The sequence below is a fragment of the Artibeus jamaicensis genome, unplaced genomic scaffold (genome assembly GCF_021234435.1).
Source record: "Artibeus jamaicensis isolate MK-2021 breed Jamaican fruit bat unplaced genomic scaffold, CSHL_Jam_final contig_585, whole genome shotgun sequence".
In the NCBI taxonomy this organism is placed as follows: domain Eukaryota; kingdom Metazoa; phylum Chordata; class Mammalia; order Chiroptera; family Phyllostomidae; genus Artibeus; species Artibeus jamaicensis.
In genome coordinates, this window is record NW_026521894.1 from 14,673,247 (window position 1) to 14,695,509 (window position 22,263).

Below are 22,263 nucleotides of genomic sequence, written 5' to 3' on the forward strand. Positions count from 1 at the left end.
CAGTGGCCAAACCTCCCAACTCTGACTGGACAGCTGAAAAAGAGCTGTAGGAATGAATATGTAGAGATGTTACCTGTCTTGTCATTTGCCAGACGGAGTCAATGAACTGAAGGAAAACAGGCGACCTGTCTGCATCTGCATGATTCTTGTCTCCATGGCCGAGTCTCTGAATCAAAGACAGTGGAATAGTATATGAACCTTGTGGGATTTTTCATTTTTTAATGGACATTATTTTCCAATACAAGTACTATTTCTTCAATATTTTAAAAAATTCAGAAAATCTTTTTAAAGAGCACCGTAAAGAAAGCAGCAATAACCTGTCACCCTACCTGTGAAATGCCTATTAATGTTTTGATGTACAAATGCCAGATTACTTTTTTAACATGAGATGCTTGTAACTGGAATTACAACTTTGTGTAATAAGCGAAACCCAGAAGGTAAGAGGCTGATAATGGCAGACAGGAGAGTGAGACCTCAGAGCCCAGATTTTTGTCCTGGAGATCTAATTTCCCCCTGAATGTTACGTTACTTGGGCAACAGCTTCAGAAAGCGACCTCCTCCTTTAAGATCTTGGCCAGCGCATGAAAAGGACCTGTTGTATTGCGCGGCTCCAGTCTGTCTTTATCAAGAAGTATCACATTAGCAAAAATCTTCACATACCTTTAAAAGATGTTTGACTTCTACCCTCCAAGCATGCACTCCCCCAGTTTCTCCATTCTTTTTCTTCTCTGAGAACCTTTGCCACATGACCAGAACAGATCCCCACTTTGTATCCTGAAGCCATTGATTCTAAAAGTATGGCCCACAGACTTCTCAGGTGGGGGCAGTATGCAGTGGAGGTGGGGGGAATGTGAGGTTGAAACTACTTTCCTAATAGTAGAACATTACTTGCCTTTTTCAATCTATTAATGTTTGCACTAATGGTGCAACAGTGATGAAGTATAAAACTTTTGGTGCCTTAGGAAGAATTGAGCAAGACAGTGGAACCAAATTGCACTGTGGTTGTCATTCTGCCTTGCCACACACTAGCAGTTAAATGAAAGGGACAAAGCCAATAGCTCTCAAGCCAGTTTCCTTGATGAAGTGGTAAAAATTATTAACTTTATCAAATCTCTCCTACTAAATACAATTTTTTTAATAGTCTGTGTAAATACACAAAATGGGGAACATATATAATGTGCTTCTGCTGCAAACTTAAGTAGGATGGTAGGAAATGACACTTTTTCATGGAACATGATTTTGACTTGAAAGAACAACTGATAAGTGAACTATGGTTATTAAGACTTGAATATCTGGAAACATAGAACTTCTGGACAAGATGGAGGTACAGGTAGACACACTGTGTCTCCTTGCACAACCAAAATAAGGACAAGGATTATTTAGAAACAAAACAACAACCTGAACTGACAGAAAATTAAACTGTATGGGAGTCCGACAACCAAGGACTTAAAATAGAAATATTCATCCAGACCGGTAGGAGGGGCACAGTCAGGCAGCTGAGTGGAGAGGCGTTGAGGCCAAATTAAAAAAAAAAGTGGTGGCACCAGGTGCACAAGTTGGCATCAGGTGGACCCTGGGTGCACAGGCAAGTGGCTGGTGGACCCCGAGCACAGGGTAGCAACAGGCAGACCTATCGAGGTGGTGATTGTGAAGCAGGGCACAGTGCACAAGGCGGCTGGCTGACTGGGTGGTCCCGCATTCACTTGCAGATAAACCAGGCGAAACTGGGGAGGGATACAGACCATGTAACCCAGGGTCTCAGTGTGGAGAAATAAAGACTCAAAACATCAGTTGAAAACACCTGTGGAAGTTGAGGTGCCAGGAGAAACTCCCAACCTCATAGGAGAGTTTGTTGGAGAGACCCACTGAGTCATAAAATGTACACAAACCCACCCACATGGAAATCAGCACCAGAAGGCCCCAGTTTGCTTGGGGGAGGCTCAGAAAGGACAGAAATCCGACAAAGAGTGGAGCAAGCGCCACTGTTCCCTCTCGGACTCTGCCCCCACATACAATGTCACAGCCCAGTGACTTGGGTAGCCCCACGCCAGTGAACATCGAAGACTCCTTCCCTCATACATAATAGGCGAGACAGAAAAAAAATGGCCCAAACGGAAGAACAGATCAAAGCTCCACAGCAAATACAACTAAGCAATGAACAGAGCCAACCTATCAGATGCACAGTTCAAAACACTGGTGATCAGGATGCTCACAGAACTGGTTGATATTGGTCACAAATTAGATGAAAAAATGAAGGCTATGTTAAGTGAAATGGGTGAAATGCACAGGGAAACAACAGTGATGGGAGGGAAACTGGGACTCAAATCAACAGTGTGGACCAGAAGGAAGGAAGAAACAACCAAACAGAAAAGAATGAAGAAACAAGAATTCAGAAAAATGAGGAGAGGCTTAGGAACCTCCAGGACATCTTTAAACATCCCAACATCGGAATTATAGGGGTACCAAAAGAGGAAGAGGAACAGTAACAATTGGAAAAGTTATTTGAACAAATAATAAAGGAGAACTTCCCCAATCTGGCAAAGGCAACAGACTTCCAGGAAGTCCAGGAAGCACAGAGAGTCCCAAAGAAGGTAGACCCAAGAAGGAACACATCAAGGCACATCATCATTACATTAGCCAAGATGAAAATGAAGGAGAGAATCCTAGAAGCAGCAAGAGATAAGGGGACAGTCACCTACAAAGGAGTTGCCATCAGACTGTCAGCTGATTTCTCAAAACAGACCTTACAGGCAAGAAGGGGCTGGAAAGAAGTATTCTAAGTCATGAAAGGCAAGGACCTACATTCAAGATTACTCTATCCAGCAAAGCTTTCATTTAGAATGGAAGGACAGATAAAGTGCTTCTCAGATAAGGTCAAGTTAAAGAAGTTCATCATCACCAATCCCTTATTATATGCAATGTTAAGGGAACTTATCTAAGAAAAAGAAGATAACATGTATAGTAAAATGACAGCAAACTCACAATTATTAACAACTACACCAAAAACAAAAGCAAACTAAGGAAACAAGTAGAACAGGAACAGAGCCACAGAAATGGAGATCACATGGAGGGTTATCAAAAGGGGAGGAGGAGGAGGAGAAGGGGGGAGAAGGTACAGAGAATAAGTAGCATAGATGGTAGGTAGAAAATAGGGAGAGGGTAAGACTAGTATGGGAAATGTAGAAGCTAAGAACTTATGACACATGGACATGAACTAAAGTGGGAGAATGTAGGTGGGAGGGGGTGTACAGGGTGGAGGGGAATGAAGGGGGGGAAATGGGACAACTGTAATAGCATAATCAATAAAATATATTTAAAAAGAAAAAAGACGTGAATATCTTACAGACTTTCTGGAAATGTACAAAGTGACTATGCCACTTCAAGGAAAACAATGGATGATATTTATTGCCAATGATAAAAAATTCAAGCTTTTGAGTAAAAATTTATTTTAGACAAATTTTTATCTGGAAAACATGAGCTTGATAATAGTTAGACTTTTCTGATAAAATCAGTGGCGGAACTAGCAACTGTGGTTTTATGGTATAACATAAAGAAATGCGTTAATAATGGAAGAGCTACGTGAATCCAAAGTGTGAGGTAACAAGAAAGCAAATGTGAAAGCATAGTATCCTTTGAAAAAGACAAACCCCATTCCTCTATTTTAGGGCCTGTGGCTACTTCTGGCCACCCCACCTGTGGAAAAGCCAGGACCAAAGTCCAGAGGTGAACTGGGATGGTGAGGAGCTTCAGCTAAGACAGAAGAAATGGATGGCCAGTGAGAAGAACTGAGGACTATCAAGGACATGAGCTGACAGCTACTTTCTAATACGTGAAGGGCTGTTTTATATGGATAAGTAGTTACATTTGTTCTCTTGTCCCCGGAGAGGAATGTAGAAACATGGGAAGCAAATTTTAGTTCACCATGAGGAAGAAGTTTCTGATTGGTAGACTTTCTGAAGGGAGACCACATAGCCTCAGGAAGAGATTAGTCAATTATTTCTAGATGTATTAATGAAGAAACTGAACAGTCATTTTGGGGACACAAATGAAGGTTCAACAATTGTTGCTGGACTCTGATTTCCTTCTAACTCTTACCTTCTGATGATGTTACCAACAGTAACATCAACAAATTGTGAGACATACAGAAGACACAGAAATTTGTCATTTCCGTAAAACTAACTGCAATACTTTCCATATACATGGTCATTACAGTGTTACCAGCTTAAGAAAAAGAATAGAAAAGTTGTTTTATTCCAAACTCTGAGTTACATTTTATTTATTTTTCTCTTAGTCCCAGATTTTTTTTTTTTAGACTCTGATCCTGCGTGAGCAACACTACTTTGTAGGGCTGCTTTAAACTGAGAATATTAAACCATTCTGATCTTTTAAATCTATTTTGTTAAAATTTTTAAAAATTTATTTATTTTAGACAGAGGGGAAGGGAGGGATAAAGAGGGAGAGAAGCATCAATGTGTGGACGCCTCTCATGCGCCCCTCACTGGGGACCGGGCCCTCAGGCATGGGCCCTGACTGGTAATTGAACCCACAGCCCTTTGGTTGGCAGGCCAGCACTCAACCCACTGAGCCACACCAGCCAGGGCTATTTTGTTAACCTTTTAAAACATTTTGTTGCTGCTGTTTTTGTTGTTCAGTTACAGTTGTCCTGCCTTCTTCCCCTTTGCTCTCCCCATCCCACCCCTACCCCCACTCCCGCAGTAAAGGAAAAGCTAGAAGTGCCTTGTAATTCCATTACCATTTATTTTAAACTTGAACTGTTAACTGAAGGTGGAGAGAAGACACCCCTGGAAATCATGGAATGGTACTGAATGTGTCCTGGTAAAGATCATGGAAGAACTGGGTCAGCCAGAAAAGTCATGACAGGATATCCTAACGCTTTCCAAAGCAAAAATGTTCTCCTGCGAAGTTTAACCCTCTAGAATAAACGATCAATTTTAGATGAATATCTAATGAATAAAAAGCATTATTTTCCCAAGTCTGACGTGAGAAGTAGGTAACAAACACAACAAGCCAAGGTTCTTCACTCACAAGCTGAAATCGATGTCCAAAGCTCAGCCACTCCTTCTCCACAAGGATTTCAAACCCTTGGATGGTCCGATAGTGCCCGTCCAGCATGAGCATGGCGAGGGAGGTCAGCTGCGCCGTGCGGTCCCAGCCGTCACTGCAGTGCACCACCACGGACGTCTTTCCCGACTCTACTTTGTCCGCAATCCTAAGAGCCCCCGCAAGAATAAGCTACAAAGCAGATTTTTTAAAGAATGAAAACATTAAAAAATCAAATGCTTCCTTCTTCGAAATGTATTACTAGAGTTTTTCTAGGGATGACTGTGTCAATAACACATGGAAAAGATTGGTTCATTTCTAAAACAATGTTTTTAAATAGTAGAAGATATATAATTTTGCTTTTAAAACTAGAAAAATCTCATAAATGCAGACTCCTAAAAACCTGCACAATGAAATATCCAGGTGAAAGGTATCTCTGGGATGTACACAAATCAACAGTATGAGAGAGAGAAACAGAGGTCTAAGTTCTAGAAGGATCTGTTTCTAAGAATCTTCAAATGTTCCAAATACCATCCATTTAAATAAAAATAATATGCCAACTGAAGTCTTACCTGTTATTTATAACAATGCTTGCTTAACCAAATTAGAATATGCATGAAAACAATAAAATTGATCTGTTTAAAAATATTCTATACTTCCACAGCATTTATTTTACTGTTTTTATATATGCCACATAGCATACAGAAAGTACAGTATAAAACTTTAGAGTAAGCTACTTTTCTGTAAGAGTATGAATAAAAAATTCTCATCATATCAATAAATCATGTTAGATACCATGTCAATTTAACTGGTATCTAAAATAATTTTAATTATTTTTTAAATATGCAGACTCTTTGTAAAATAATTTACCCTCTCTGAAGTTGATCCTAAGTTAAAACTAGATAGAATTAGATGTGACCAAAAAAGAAGCACAAAAGTATCTCCTTTAAAAAGGACAGTCTAGCACTATTCCTCTTCAGCGACCAGACCACACCTAAAAAACAGCATGGCTCTACAAACAGATCAGAATGAAAGAAAACAGGGTTACTAGCTAGGTTAGGGAGTCTCATGAGAGCCTCTTTTTGACCATGACTGTAGGCACATTCTGGAAATGGGGCACTGTGAAGCAATCTCAATCTTGACTGTGCCTGAGTCATCTGGGAGCATTTTTCCCCCCTAAACTGCTTGGGCTCCAATCTCCACCAATTCTAACTCATGATTTAAAAAAACTTCCACCAGTCATTCAAATGCATATGCAGATTTACACATCACCGACCCAAAGGATTAGAACAGTTGGAAAGCTAAGACTGACCAGGAAGATAAGTCCCAAGCCATCAAGTGGTCATTTCAATTCATGTACTCATTTATGAAACAAACATTTATGGAGTCCTTTACTACGCAGCAGGCATGGCTCTAGGTACTGGAGGCATAGCAAGCAGTCAACAGAACAGAACAAAGTGTTGGCCTGATGAAGTTTACATTCTGGCTGGAGAGGCCAGCTAGATGCAGACAAATAAGGAAATACGTAAGGTGTCAGAGAGCAGTAGGGCAGAAAGCACCGTATGGTTCCAGGGGCTTCCAGGAGGACTGCTACCTTGTATGGAGTGGTCAGGAAAGGCCTCTCTGGGAAGGTGATATTTGAGAAAGGATCTGAAAAAAGTGAGCTTCCCTAGTTCCTGAGAAAGGGAAAAAAGAAATATGACTATGATTTATTCAGCCCTGATCTCCACTGAATTAACAATCTATGTTGGTTGACACAAAAGTAATTAAATGAAGTACGAGGTAGTACCTGAATAAATGGGAAAAAAAAGTAAAGTGAAAACTTCGGAGGAAATGGAAATGGATGGACTCTGGTAAGCCTTCATGAAATACATGAAATATGAACTGGGCCCTGAAGGATGGGTAGCATTCAGACAGGATGGGAAGGAAAATGAAAGAAGTCCAACAGAACCCCATGCGCAGGACAGGAAAACCATTCACTCCGGCATCAAAACTGAGTAGTTCTAATGATCGAAGCAGGTATCAATTCTTCACTGTTTAGAAATCATCTAGATTTCAATCATAAAAGCCAATGTAGACAAAGGGCAGAGAAAGACCTTGTTTGATATTCTTTCTATAATGGTAATGACGAAATAACCCACCTTAATATGCTCTAGCCAGTGAGTAGATTCCAAGTTTGATAGCCAGTGGGTCTCCTCAATGTTGGGGTACACAATCTCCTTAAGTTTTCGTAACGATTCTCTCATAACATGAATATTGTGGATATCTAGAAAAACTAGTTCTGCATTTTGATAGGCATCTTCACTTTCATAACCTCCACCCTTTGCCTGGGGAAAAAAGCACACCCCGCAGGAAATCTATAATGAATGCACATCCATTACATGTTGACATCCATGAAAAAGTGCCATAAAATATCCAAGAGCATGAAAGATGATATATGTTACTGATGAACAGGAAACTCTGTGAAAAAATATGGACAGCGCAGGGCAATTTAACAAAACTACTCTCTACCACGTGTTTTCTTTGTAAAACAGGAATATACATTCTCACCCTGACTTTTTAATGTGGCTGTTACAACAATTAAATGTAATAATATAGATGAAGGTACTTAAACATTTTAAAGCACTAAATTTCCCCACCCATATTTCAAAACCTGCCCCCAAATTTCTTACAGAAGACTGAAATCACCAGACTAGTAAGTTCCACAAGCAGGAACTACATCTGTCTAGTTTAACCACTGGCCCGTGCTGCTTTATCTCAATTTAATATTTTTAAAAAATTTTACTTTAGCAAGAGGGGAAGGACTGGAGACAGAGAGGGAGACAAACGTCTCTGTGAGAGGGAAACACTGATTGGCTGCCTGCCACACATCCCCAGACTGGGCACCAAACCTGCAGCCCAGGCATGTGCCTTCACCAGGAATTGAACCAGTGAACTTTCAATTTGCAGCGCACCAGCTGGGGTTGATTTCAATCTTAATATTTACCAAATACTTTGCAATCATAAAGACTTACTTGTATTTCAACCATGTAATTATTTTTTCTAAATATATTTTATTGATTATATTATTACAGTTGTCCCATATTTTTTCCTCCCTTTTATTCCCCTCCACCCTGTACCACTCCTGGCACCCACATCCTCCACCCTCAGCCCATGTCCATGGGTCATACATATCAGTTCCTTGGCTTCTGCATTTCCCATACTATTCTTAACCTCTCCCCGTCTATTTTGTACCTACCAATTATGCTTCTTATTCCCTGTAACTTTTCCCCCATTACCCTCTCCCCTTCCCCACTGATAACCTCCATGTGATTTTCATTTTGGGACTCTGTTCTTGTTCCAGTTGTTTGCTTAGTTCATTTTTGTTTTTGTTTTCTTTAAGGTTAGGTGTTGATAGTTGTGAGTTGTCATTTTACTATTCATAGTTTTTTTCTTAGATAAGTCCCTTTAACATTCATATAATAAGGGCTCCGTGATGATGAACTCCTTTAACTTGTTCTTAGATAAGTCCATTTTTCTTAGATAATTCCCTTTAACATGTCATATAATAAGGGCTTGGTGATGATGAACTCCTTTAATTTGAATTTATCTGGGAAGCACTTTATCTGCCCTTCCATTCTAAATGATAGCTTTGCTGGATTGAGTAATCTTGGATGTAGGTCCTTGCCTTTCATGACTTGGAATACTTCTTTTCAGCCCCTTGTTGCCTGTAAGGTCTCTTTTGAGAAATCCGCTGACAGTCTGATGGGAACTCCTTTGTAGGTGGCTGTCCCCTTATCTCTTGCTGCTTCTAGGGTTCTCTCCTTCATTTTAATCTTGGCTAATGTAATTATGATGTGCCTTGGTGTGTTCCTTCTTGGGTCCACCTTCTTTGGGACTCTCTGAGCTTCCTGGATTTCCTGGAAGTCTATTTTCTTTGCCAGATTAGGGAAGTTCTCCTTCATTATTTTTTGAAATAAGTCTTCCACTTCTTGGTCTTTCTCTTCACCTCTGGCACTCCTATGATTCAGATGTTAGAATGTTTAAAGTTGTCTCAAAGGTCCTAAGCATCTCCTCATTTTTTGGAATTCCTGTTTCTTCATTCTGTTCTGGTTGAGTATTTATTGCTTTGTTCTGTTCCAAATCATTGATTAAACCCCAGTTTCCTTCTCTTCACTGCTGGTTCCCTATATATTTCTATTAATTTCACTTTGCACAGCCTGCACTTTTTCCTCCATTTTCTGACCATACTCAACCATTTCTGTGAGCATCCTGATCACCAGTGCTTTGAACTCTGAATCTGATAGGTTGGCTATTTCTTCATCACTTAGTTGTATTTTTTTCTGGACCTTTGATGTGTTCTTTCATTTAAGCCATATTTTTTTTTGTCTTGGTGCAGCTGTTGCATTCTAAGGGGTGGAGCCTTAGATATTCACCAGGCCGGGACAACGCTCTTTGCTGTGTTGTGATGCTGTATGTGGGGAGGGGTCCAAGAGGAAACAATGCTGCCTGCTCTACTCTCAGCTGGCTTTCAAGTCATTTCCCCTACTACCCACAAACAAATTGGGCCCTTCTGGTGCAGATTCCCAGGTAGGTGGGTTTGTGTACATTCTAGAGCCCTGTGGTATGGGGGGACTTTGCCCTTTAGCCACCCCCCCCATCCGCTATGGATCAAAGTAACACTACCAAGGCATAATCTGCTTGGGAAGGAGAGGTGGCCAGTTTCTCAGAGGAAAAAGGCCAGGAGCCCTTTCCTCAACAACTTTTACTGGGTTATAATACACAGGAATACAGGGTGGTGAGGATGAAACAGTAGATAACATTTCAAAGATATCTGAGGGCTTCAGAGTCTGAGTCAGTGTCTGTCAGGAAAGGGGGTTGCAGAAACTTTGGGAGACATACTCATTTCGTGCTCAGACCCTTAACATATGAATGAAAACACTCTTAGCAAAGCAGGTTTCACAGGACTTTTAAGAAATCTTTCTTATGCCAGATTTACTCTGGATACTGCTGTAGCTGGTCAAGGGGCTGCACTGCCTCCCCCATCACAGGTTGTCAGGCTTAAATGGATTAGAGCCAGGAAGCACTTCTCCCAGAGGACATGGGGACTCAGGCTATGCCAGAATAGCTGGGGGGGGGGCAGGGGTCCATCACTCCCTCTTTGTTGCAGCCCGAGTCCTTCCATGATGACCTCCCAAGTGATCGTGTCTGGCTTAGGTTGCCCTTCCTCTGAGGAGTCTTACCCGTCATGGACTATCAATCATGCTTTGGGGGCAGGGGAGTAAGCAGAGGCAGCCTTTGCTACCAGAGACAGGCTTTGTCTCCTTGTGGCTTGCATTCCGGAGGTCGCTCACTCATCCTTAGCCATGGGGGGTAGCTACAATTCCTGAAACCAGGCAGAACGGTTCCTAACACTGTGGGTCTCTCCATCAAACTCTCCTGTGAGGCTTGAAGTTTCTCCTGCCGCCTCAACCCTCACAGATTTTTACGGCTAAAGGTTTTTGAGGCTTTATGGACCCGCATTGGAACCCCGGGATCGCACGGTCTGTCTCACTCCCCAGATGTCCTTCCCCGTCATCTGCACTCAGACGTGGGACCACCCCGTCTGTCAGCTGCCACCCTGATGCCCATTCTTTCTATCTCCACCCCTCCTACCTATCTGAATGAACGTTTCTTCTTTAACTGCTTGGTTGTCAGACTTCCATACAGTTCCATTTTCTCACAGTTCTGGTTATTTTTTGTTTTAAAATTTGTTGTCCTTCTTTTGGTTGTGCAAGGAAGCAAAGTGTATCCACCTACGCATCCATAAAAGGCAAGGACCTACATCCAAGATAACTCTATCCACCAAAGCTATCATTTAGAATGGAAGGGCAGATAGAGTGCTTCCCTGATAAGGTCAAGTTAAGGAGTTCATCATCACGGAGCCCTTATTATATGAAACGTTAAAGGGACTTATCTAAGAAAATGAAGAAGATCAAAACTATGAACAGTAAAATGACAACAGACTCACAACTATCAACAATGGAACCTAAAAAAACAAAACAAAACAAACTAAGCAAACAACTGGAACAGGTACAGAATCAGAGAAATGGAGATCACATGGAGGGTTAGCAGTGGGGAAGAGGAGGGGGGTTAACAGGGGAAAAGGAACAGGGAATAAGAAGCATAAATGGTAGGTACAAAATAGACAGGGGGAGGTTAAGAATAGTATGGGAAGTGCAGAAGCCAAGGAACTGAAATGTACGACCCATGGACATGAACTAAGGGGGGTGATGATGGTAGGAGGGGTGGTACAGGGCAGAGGAGAATAAAGGGGAGAGAAAATGGGACAACTGTAATAGCATAATCAATAAAACATACTTAAAAAAAGGAAGAAAATGAACCCATGACTCTCTAGCCTTGTGTCATGAATTAGAAATACAGTGTGAGCCAAAGGTGCAATTTTCAACTTCCTCACAGCCACATTTAAAAAGTTGAAAAGAAATAGGCATAATTCATATTATTATATTTTAGGTAACTCAATATACCCAAATTATTATCATTTCAACATGTAATCAGTATTTGAAAAATTATTAATACAATGTTTTACATTTTTTATACTATATCCTCAAAAACGCAGTGTGTATTTTACACATACAGGTATCCCCATTCAGACACTAAATTTTCACTGAAAATAACTGATCTGTAGTTAGATTTAATAAAATTTATAGTTGAAAAGATATACTCACATGTTATCAAATATTTAGAAGTTTTTCCATAACTGAATCAAGTATCAGTTTCCAATTTAAATTTAAATTAAAAAAAATAAAGATTCATGAGCCACATTTTAAGTTTTAAAAAGATAACATGTGGATAGGAGCTACCATACTGGACAGAGCAGATCTAGGCTTTAAACATCACATAGTCAGGGACTTAGTTGTCTTTTTCACCCAAGAGAGAGCATAAAATATAAGTGCTCAATAAATATTTGGGGAATGGAGGGAAGAAGGAGACAGATTTAAACCAACCTATTATAACTTTGCTTGCTATTCTTCCTTTAATTATAGTCAACTCATTTGGTATGCTAACAAAAGAAAAAGAGCCCTGGTTGGTGTGGCTAAGTGGATTGAGTACCAGCCTGCAATGCAAGGTGTCACTAGTTCAATTCCCTGTCAGGGCACATGCCTGAATTGCAGACCATGTTCTTGGTAGGGGGTGCACAAGAGGCAACTACACATTGATGTTTCTCTCCCTCTATTTCTCCCTCCCTTCCCCTCTAAAAATAAATAAATAAAAAAATCTTAAAAAGAAAAAAAAGTAAAAGAGCCCTGGCTGGTGTGGCTCAGAAAAAAAAAATACATGCATTCATAATGATATTTTTAAAAAATAATCTTCTTCATGGGATAATACGAAATAAATTCATTATTAGAAAAACTGGTAACTAAGGAGAAAATCAAGCATTGATTCTGGCTTTCTTATATGAACTCAAGTGCTGGTTAACCAAAATACAGATAATAGAAAGTGTTTTCTATTTAGAAAGAGTTCAAATAAGAGCTGGAAAAAAATCATGAAATTAGAATATCAACATTCCGCAATCCCAGTGAGTTAATGTATTTAGGCACTGAACTCAACAGTTGGTAATATCCCAAAAGGAGAATCAGCCATAAATTATATGCTTCATGACACATCCCCCTATAGCCTTTCCAAAACTATTGAACCTGAATCTCAATAAACCTCTGAATTTGTATGAAGGAAATTCTGTACAGAAAAAAGATGAACCATACCATAGGGGAATTAGCAAAATCTAGACTATGGGAAACTTTATAAGTAAAATATAAAGAAAAGAAAGAGAGAGGCAAGAGGACGACTATAGATTAAGAAAAACTTAAAAGACACATCAAACACAATAAGGCAAGACTAAATTGTAGTGTCTAGGGATATATGCTTCAATAATAAAAGTATAAAGAAATGCAAAATGTCCTGGCAGGTGTGCCTCAGTGGAATGGGCATTGTCCTGCAAAGCAAAGGGTCATGTCAGTTCTATTCCGGGTCAGGGCATATGCCTAGGTTGCGGGCTAGGTCCCTGGTTAAGGGTGTGTCTTGCAATTGATTGATGTTTCTCTCACACATCAATGTTTCTCTCTCTTTCTCCACACCCCTTTTAAAAATAGAAGAATAAAATCTTTAAAAAATAAATGCAAGAAGATGACTGCTAAAGAAGTTAGAAAAATGGTTACCTTTAGCAGGGGTAGAAGGCAAATTTGACTGGGGTGGAGTACACATGGAACACAGTGCCTAGCAAAATTTTCATTCTTGCCATGGGCCATGGTTGCAAGATGACCTGGCATATTCACAGCAATGAAGCTATAAAACTTTTCTTACTATGCAGGCAAAAAATATTTGTTACAGCAAGATATATAATTTTGCATATTAAAAAAGGGGGATAGATGGGGAAACTGGGTGAAGGTAGATGGTACAAACTTAATTTGTACAAAAATATAATTATAAGATGAGTAAGTTTTAGAAATCTAATGTACAGCATGGTGACTGTAATTAATCCTTCTTTGTATATTTGAAAGTTGCGAAGAGAGTAGACCTTAAAAGTTCTCACCACAAGGAAAAAAGACTGTAACTCTGTAAGTGATGGATGTTAAACTGAAATTACTGTGGTAATCATTTCGTAATATGAGGTCTGTCCGAAAAAGTCCAGCCATTGTTAATATAACAAAAACAGTTTGCCCAACATTCATGTAACCTGGCAGCCATGGAGAGTGGACTGGAATGTGCATGTGTGTGAACAATGATGACTTCACTGTACTAGTCAGTGGCGGTGGTAGATGCCTTTCAGTGAGCATGCGTACTGTTTGCATCACATTTAAAATGAGTACGTAGAGCAACAAATCTGCATCAAATTTTGGGTTAAGCTTGAACATTCCTCCACGGGAACTATTCAGGAGATTCAGAAGGCTGCAGCTATGGGCAACTGGTGATTGGCAGTTTCATCACAACAATGCGCCTGCTCATGCATCACGTCTTGTGCAGTTTTGGGGCAAAACATCAAATCACCCAGGTGACTTGGTCCTGCTACAGCCCAGATTTGGCACCCTGCAACTTCTGGCTCTTTCCAAAACTAAAATCACCTTTGAAAGGCAAGAGATTTCACACCATCGATGAGATTCAGGAAAATACAACAGGGCAGCTAATGGTGATTGGGAGAACTATGGGATGTCCCAAGGTGCCTATTTTGAAGGGGACTGAAGCATCATTGTCCCATCTACAATGTTTCTTGCACCTTATACTTTCTTCAATAAATGCCTCTATTTTTCATAGCCCATGGCTGGATACTTTCTGTACAGGTATTGCATATACATATATCAAATCATTACACTGTATACCTTAAACTTATACAATGTTAAATGTCAATCACATCTCAATAAAGCAGGGAATGGCATTAGGTTAGTAAAATGACTCACCCTTTTTGAAGAATATGCAACACAACTTTTTTAAATAGGCATGTTTTAAATTTTGATATAGTAATTGTATATCTAGGAAACTATTTTAAGGAAACAAAGATGCCAGCAATCCCTGGCCAGTGTGGTTCAGTTGGTTGAGTACTGTCCTGTAAACTAACAGGTCGCAGGTTTAACGCCTTGTCAGGGCACATGTCTAGGCTGCAGGTTCATCCTGGTAAGGGCACATGCAAGAGGCAACCAGTCTATGTTTCTCTCTCACATCAATGTTTCTCTCCTTTTCTCTCTTCCTTCTGTCCCCTCTAAAATCAATGGGCATGTCCCCCGGTGAGAATTAAAAAGAAAGATGCCAACAAAAGCTATTTATTTCAGCTATATTTAAAATAATAATACTTAAATGCCCAGTATTACAAGAATGATTAAATAAATGCTATACCAATATGATGAGTACCATTGTTTTTAAGAATATTTCATGAAAAGAAATGATTCTATAATGCAATGGTAAGATAAAAGAAATAACCAATACTTAAATGCACAGAAAAAAGTAGTGGAGGAAAATGTATCAAACTATTAGTGATTATGAGTAATTTTATTTTCTTTCTATAGTTTTTCTGTGGCTTCCTGGTTTTTTATATATCCTACTCGTATTTTATAATCAGATTTCAGTCTTTAAAAATAGAGGGGACTTATATAACGAAACATATGTGGAAATTTAAGATGAGTATAACAGTTTGTTCTACCACCTTTTCTGGCTTACATTCCTCTCTCCTTCCCTCATCCTAAAAAACATCCTAAATCTCATTCCTGCTAATTCATGGTATAAAGTTTAGGGAGGGAAACAAGTAATTACTGAAAAAATATGCCAGTCCCTGGGCTACAGGCTTCATATACACATTATCTCATTGCTCCTTTAAGAAGGAACATTACAGTCTAATAGAGAATGCCCAGAACTCACAATACCCTCCAAACAGTAAACAAAATGAAAAAATCACTATATTTTGCCATGTATAATGCACACCCACATCTTTGTGTGCCTTATTCACAGGATTATACTTGTACTCATGGAATGTAATCATTATACCCATGTATAATGTGCATCCCTATTTTACCCTCAAAAAATTTGGGTAAAAAAGTACACATCATACACAGCAAAATATGACAGGCACCCACTCCACAATTTAATTAAAAGGATGATCACTGCAGCATTGTAATATTAGCAAAAAACAAACAAACAGCAATAAATTAAATTCTAACAGTTGGCATTATTAGTTATTATACCCTTAAAATAATGCTACAGATGAATATTTATTGGCATAGAGTGTCAGTTTCTTGTTACAATGATTCCATTCTGTTTTAAATATATGAATGTATGCATACACACATAGGTCTGGAAGTATAACCATGATCTAATGATGTTTCTCTCCTGGTCACAGGATTAAGGGTGTTTTGAAATATTTTCTTTTTGCTCATATGCATAGGATAATTCTTTTATAATACATATACAGTGCTTATTGGGGATTAAACAGAAGAGGTACCTCCTTAAAAGCCAAGTTGTATTCTCTCACCTCCTCCTATGGTAAATTTTGTCAGTGGAACCAGAATTGCTGTTTCCACAGTGCAAATATTTATTCTGCAGCAGTAATCTGGACAACTGCTCCAGCTAACTGACTGCAAGTCTTCAGTCTGCATAACTTGTACAGGCGGAGGCCTGTCAGAAGAGGGCACCACTGGTCACTGAGAACACTGCTCTTCAATTACTACAGCAGTGCGGTGCAGACTTGCCTCAGTCATAAACCAAGTGGTCCAGTTTGGAGAAGGAAGAAAGGAAAAAAAAATTCCCGAACACCTACCTTTATGTGAGCATGGGGTTACACACTATTTTTTTGTGAGAAGATTTTGTCTCTAACAATCCTGTTAGCTATTATTATTCTCATATTACAAATGGGCAAATTAAGGTCTAAAAAGGTTAAACAATTAACTCAAAGTCATACCATCAAATAGGAGGGCCAGAGTGAAATCTACATCTTTATCACTGGGGAGTCGGAACTCTTTATACTACACTGTGGCTCCCACCAAACACCTGATTCAGGCAGCTGTAATCTTAATCAATGAAAAATAATCTCACCTTGTTGGCAACAGCATTAACACTTGGCCGGGCATCAAATATAAAGATTTTATGAGACTGGGCATTGGAGTCCATGATGGCTTGAAGGTATTTTTCATCTTCTTTGCTTCGCTTCCCACTCACTCCTACCATGGGCTGGCTGCATCGAGTGATTGTGGCTTGACTTTCTGGATGAATCCACGATAAAACCTAAATGGGGGAAAATGGCGACACACATTTTATATACTCCTCTGTTTATAATTCTTCTCAAAGACATTACTCTATGAAATTCTGCTTTCTAACTGAATCCAAAGCCTAGCCAGGAATAGTAGACGAGGCTGCTATAAAATATCATCAGTTTTCTTTCAAGCAACTCTGGGATTTAGAAAACTTGGTCTAATTCTTTAATCAGATATCAATTTATAAAAGTCACTGACTATTGGTAAGTGTTGTCTCTAGAAAACCTACATCAAATGGGGACTAAGTAAGCCCCACTTTTAAACTTTTATTACTATATAAGCAAAATTTTCCAACTATAAAATCTTTAGAATCTATGAATTTTGTACCTAAAATTTGAGCTAATCTTTCTACAACACAGTATTTCATCAAGATTTTATAAAGATTTCTTCTTTCTAGAATTTAAAGGAAAACAGAACTTATCACCATGGCTAAAGAATGTGTAAAGAAATGGCCGATAACACAAAGAACCAACACTGTTTTCAAGTTAAGAATCACAGAATTTTATGCACTTCTCTGACACCATGGCAAACTCTCCAGACACTCTTTAATCAAAGTCATTCCCCCAGTTTTAGTTTTATTAAATAACTTATTCTCTAATATCCTCATAAAAGGCCTGTTGCTATAGCTGTTTCTATCCTGCATTCACTCTCCCGTTTGTTAATCTAAACGGCATTTACAAAGTCTCATTAAAGCTTCACACTCACTGGGATTCGGCCCCTTGATCTGAAGGATGCCACTCTCTTTAATTCTTCATCAGGAATATTTGCTGGCACAACCAAGAGGGCAGGGTACGTATCACAAAGGTCATATCGTTCATTTATCTTTGTTATCCTCCAGCTTTCATTTGGAATTCCCTATATGGGGAAAAACATAAGACAAATTACTACCTTACTAAAATATCACTGGACATCAGAAGAGAAGCTTATTTAGCCTCTTTCATTTCCACTCTCCAGCTCTTCAGTAGCTGAAACAGGTCCCCTGCGGGGACCACCCTACGAGAATGAGACATTCTAAGGTAGTGATATATGTGTTCTTCTTAACATTCAACTTTATGTTAATAGATTTATTAAATCACTGAATACTGACTGTGTGCTGGGGCTGTATGAAGCATATCCGATGAAAAGGAGGAAAACAGTGAGACTGCAAATAATCCCTGTCTTAAAAAAGAAGATGCTCATTCTGCTTCATTGGATTAATTTTGTTGCCACTCATCAATTCAAAGAAATCTGAGAGGGCAGGCACCAAGTGTCTACCACAATGCTGTATACATATTTGTTACTCACATATTAGAAAAGCAAGGAAGTAATAGAAGCAAAACCAAAAAGACAAACAGCAAGAGAAATACTCAAAACAGTAACAAAAACCACATTGATTATTTAGCTCTCAATGGGTCCTTCAATATTTACTACATATATAACTAGGGCACTACTTTACATACAGGATTATCTTGTTGATCCTTAAAGTTCTCCAGAAAATAAAGCCATTATACGAAATGGCTGGAATTATTTTTATATTTCTTTTTAAATTTTATGACCTCTGACAACTCATCACAGACAAGAAACCAAATTACAGTAAAACATACATTTATTGAGCACTAACTATATGTAGGTACTATGCCAGCAGCCTTTTTATACACGCAAAGACACAGAAAGTGTGCACAGAACACTATCATCTGCTTAAAAAATAACATCCATTCATTCACAAGCTTTGCAGGCATAACATCTCTGGAGTGATATATAGATAACCAGTAACAACAGTTCCTAAAAGGATAGGAACTGGGATGGCGCAGGGACCACCGTAGCCTAGAAGGCAATCTACCTTTCAATACACCCTTGTGTACTTTTTGAATTTTATACAGAGTGCAAGTATTACCACTTTCAACTTTTTCAATTTCTTTAAAAAAGGAATACTCTGATGCTTTATCTCTAGTCTTAAGGTTTGTATTAAGAGACTATCTTCATTTTCTTCTATAATATACATAAAATATATATTAAAAAACAACAGAATCTTCTAACTACAAACACAGTGCCTTCTCCACTAGACTTTGGCTTGGCTTATTCAGAGACAAGTAAAGTATCTAACTGCAGAAAAAGTCAACGAATTAATGTAGAGTTCAATGCTCTCTTCTGACTGCCACATATCCTAATATCATAATTATTTTTTTGTATGAGCATAGTTGTTCATTTACTCTTATGTTTTCTTTTTAATAATAACTTATTTTCTCTGGACACTGTTGTCTCATCTACTTTCTAAAGTTCTATGCTGAATCCTACTAGAACAGAGAGCAATTTCTGCCCAGATTCCCAGAGAATATTCCTTGTTTCTACAATTCTTAAAACATTTGTTAGATTTGCTGCTTGTTTTCCAGCTAATTTTGACATTGGATTTGTGGATTAGCAAAAACCTTACAATGTCACTCGTCGACTCTTGATTTTAATTGACCAATTTTTTAAATACTCTGCTTCATATTTTGCCAGCAGATGGTTTTATAACTAAATGAAAACTTTTACTTACCACATGTGGTTAAATGAGAAGCACTATAATTAAAATGCAATGTATGAAATCTAAATATAAAGTCACAGGTTAATGATTTTCCTATCTGAAGTCTAGGATAATTTGGATATCAAATCAAATGATTACCAAGAAACAATCAATGTGCTTGCACTTAAATTCTCAAAAAAAGCACAGTGGATATGTAGAACGTTGAAAATAAAGACTATTTTAGGTGGAGTTTAAGTATTACAGAATAGGGACTCTTTTGGTAAGTAGTGTATTGACGAAGAACAGGGAGGATCACACACTCACTATGACAGATTTCAAGTATGGATTCAGCTATATCTCTTACTGTAGTAAATTAAATCATATTAATAAACATTTAAATATTAAAACAACCCACCTTAGTCATGATACCAGATTTAATTTGTTAACATTTTATATAAAAGTATAAAGTGTATCCTCTCTGAATATGTAAAACTTTCAGTTTACGTAGAGCTCCATTATAAACAGAACTACTAAAATGTTTCTCAGAATTAAATTACAGGATTCCCAAAAGAGAAAATTTGACTAAATAATTTTAATTACATAAGAATACTAAAGTATAAATGTATTTACCATATTATTTTTAAAGCATTAAACATTTTAAAAATGAACTCATTTACCTATAAAATCTTAGATAAGGAAGGATTTATTAAAGATCATTGGCAGAGTCTGAGAAGTAAGTTAAAGAAACTGAATGGAAACCCCAAACTCAAGACCGGTCTCCATTTAAACACACATACACACACACAATTGTATAAAGCTGTTTACTCCTACCTACAAAATTTTTGTTGTTATAAAAAGGATACAATATATTCAAATTAAAAGAAAAAAGTACATACCTGCCTTCTATATTCTAAAACAGGGTCATATACTTTCCATCCATTTTCAGGGAATATTTCTTTGTATTCAAAAGCAAAAAGAGGCTAAAAAAAGTAAACAGCTAAGAGTTAATAGCTACACAGACATTTAAGGAGGCAATGAATCAGGAATGTATCCTTATCAAATCCATTGGTATCCTTTTTTTATATTGTTCTTTTAGCTTTTATTTTTATAATTTTAAAAAACTTTTATTTTTTATAATTTTTAAATTTTTAAATTTTTTTGTAATTTTAATTTTTATAATTTTAAAAACTTATTTTCTTCATATATTTCAAACACACAGAAAAACACAGAGGTCCACCACCAAGATTTATTAAAGGTTAACATGTCCTCATATTCCCTCCAGATATCACTGGCAGCTGTTCTAGGTTTACTTCTAAATAATAAAAGACATTTCACAAAAATGTGTCTTCTGATATAATTAATTAGTTTGACATCCCAGGTATCAAGAGTTAAACAGCTTTGAAGTTTATGTTACATTTTCTAAATCATACTGAATAAAGTTTTAAAATATTTTGGGGTATGTAATCTGTGTAAAAAAAAATTAACTTATATGGACAGAATGGCAGAACCTATTGGTGAAAAACATTCAAACTAGCATACTGATTCCAAATCTTATTCCCTACTAATTAGCTATGCCCTTGAGTTAATTACTTATCTCTTCCTGGATTCAACTTTAAAATCAGAACAAATACTATTTATCTCCATTGGGCTATTGTGGAAGTTAAATTATACGACACAAATTAGAAAGCCTAACACTGCTGACAACACATCGTAGGAATTCCCTCTTAAGGTTATCTGCCCTCTTAAAGCTGCTCCACTTAACTGTCAACTCCAACTTAGAAAGGAGATTTCAAACCCCAATGAACCTACATACAGCTTTTCATCATGGATACACCCTGGGTAGAAAGAGCATGTAATTAACGAATGTCAGTACATAGGAATGGACCTTTGAAATCATCTCGTCCAACTTCCTCATCTTATGTCTAAAAACTCTGGTTTTTTCTTCACACATGAGGGGATCTTGTGTGCTGCTTAGAAATCTGGGTTTTCTCAGAAAATGAATTACAAAGATAAACTGAGGTGTGCTGAGGAAAAGCTTTCTCACAGTTACCACACCACAGTGTGGTGTGGTCTTGAAAACTGGAAGGATTCATGTGGGACCTGACTGAACATCCATTCATAAGACAGAGAGCAAATAACAGCTTAACAGATGATCCCTGCAGTGAGCTGAACGGTATCCCCCAAAACTCACGTCTACCCAGAACCTTTAGATTATGCTAAAATCTTAATTATACATCTGGTTAAATAGCAAAGCAGGATTGTAAATGTGGAGATTCTAGATAGCCTAGACAAGCTTCTTTAAATTACATCAATAATTCTAATACAGATTTTTCAAAAATAAAAAAAAACAACATCTTACCAGATTATTAGAGACAGGAAATGCATACTTCATTAGATTCTCAAATATGGATCGTCTCGTTCGCCCCTCAGGTTTATGAGCAAACCGTAAATTTCGAATATCCTACAAAGATTCAGGATCCAAATCATCTATCTTTGTTTACTTTTTATTTAGTGAACAAATCAGGTCACTTGGAACTATCTTGTAAAATGTTAAGATCTGTGACTGGGATACAAAAATAAACCAGACCTCTCTCCTGAAGGCAAGGGAATCACAAAACCTCAGTGAGAGAAATACAAAGAAACACAAGGCACTCCATCCAATACAAGGCAGAGCTCAGAGGACAGAAAACTTACCATTGCTTATGGACTCAAGACAGGTCAGTGAAAGAAGGCACCCAAGATGAGCGATACTTTATCTGAAGCTCACTATCATGACTGAGACATACTACTACTAGTATATGTCCCTTACCTGGGAAAGCAAATTTCCTGTCATTAATTCCTCTATTAAAAACCTGATTACTTGTTGTTATATTTCTCCATGCCCATTAGGCCTGGTAATTATTTTCCTACTTCAGATCTCATCCCAGGACTCAATTCCAGTGGATCTTC

At 38.1% G+C, this 22,263-nt stretch overlaps 1 protein-coding gene across 5 annotated transcripts in view; it reads right to left on the bottom strand.

Annotated features, from left to right (window-relative positions):
• Window positions 1-22,263, bottom strand: part of MTMR2 (myotubularin related protein 2) — a 108,430-nt gene that overhangs the window by 7,585 nt on the left and 78,582 nt on the right. For 3 of the 5 annotated variants that reach the window (XM_037163452.2, XM_037163456.2, XM_037163454.2), the window contains 7 exons: window positions 21,674-21,775; window positions 20,211-20,294; window positions 17,538-17,687; window positions 16,615-16,803; window positions 7,203-7,388; window positions 5,047-5,253; window positions 74-166 (listed from right to left, as the gene is read on the bottom strand). In XM_037163452.2, the coding sequence (XP_037019347.1) occupies window positions 74-166; window positions 5,047-5,253; window positions 7,203-7,388; window positions 16,615-16,803; window positions 17,538-17,687; window positions 20,211-20,294; window positions 21,674-21,775 (1,011 nt within the window). The remainder of the gene's footprint in view (window positions 1-73; window positions 167-5,046; window positions 5,254-7,202; window positions 7,389-16,614; window positions 16,804-17,537; window positions 17,688-20,210; window positions 20,295-21,673; window positions 21,776-22,263) is intronic. The other 2 variants (XM_037163453.2, XM_037163457.2) reach the window with 2 other exon arrangements.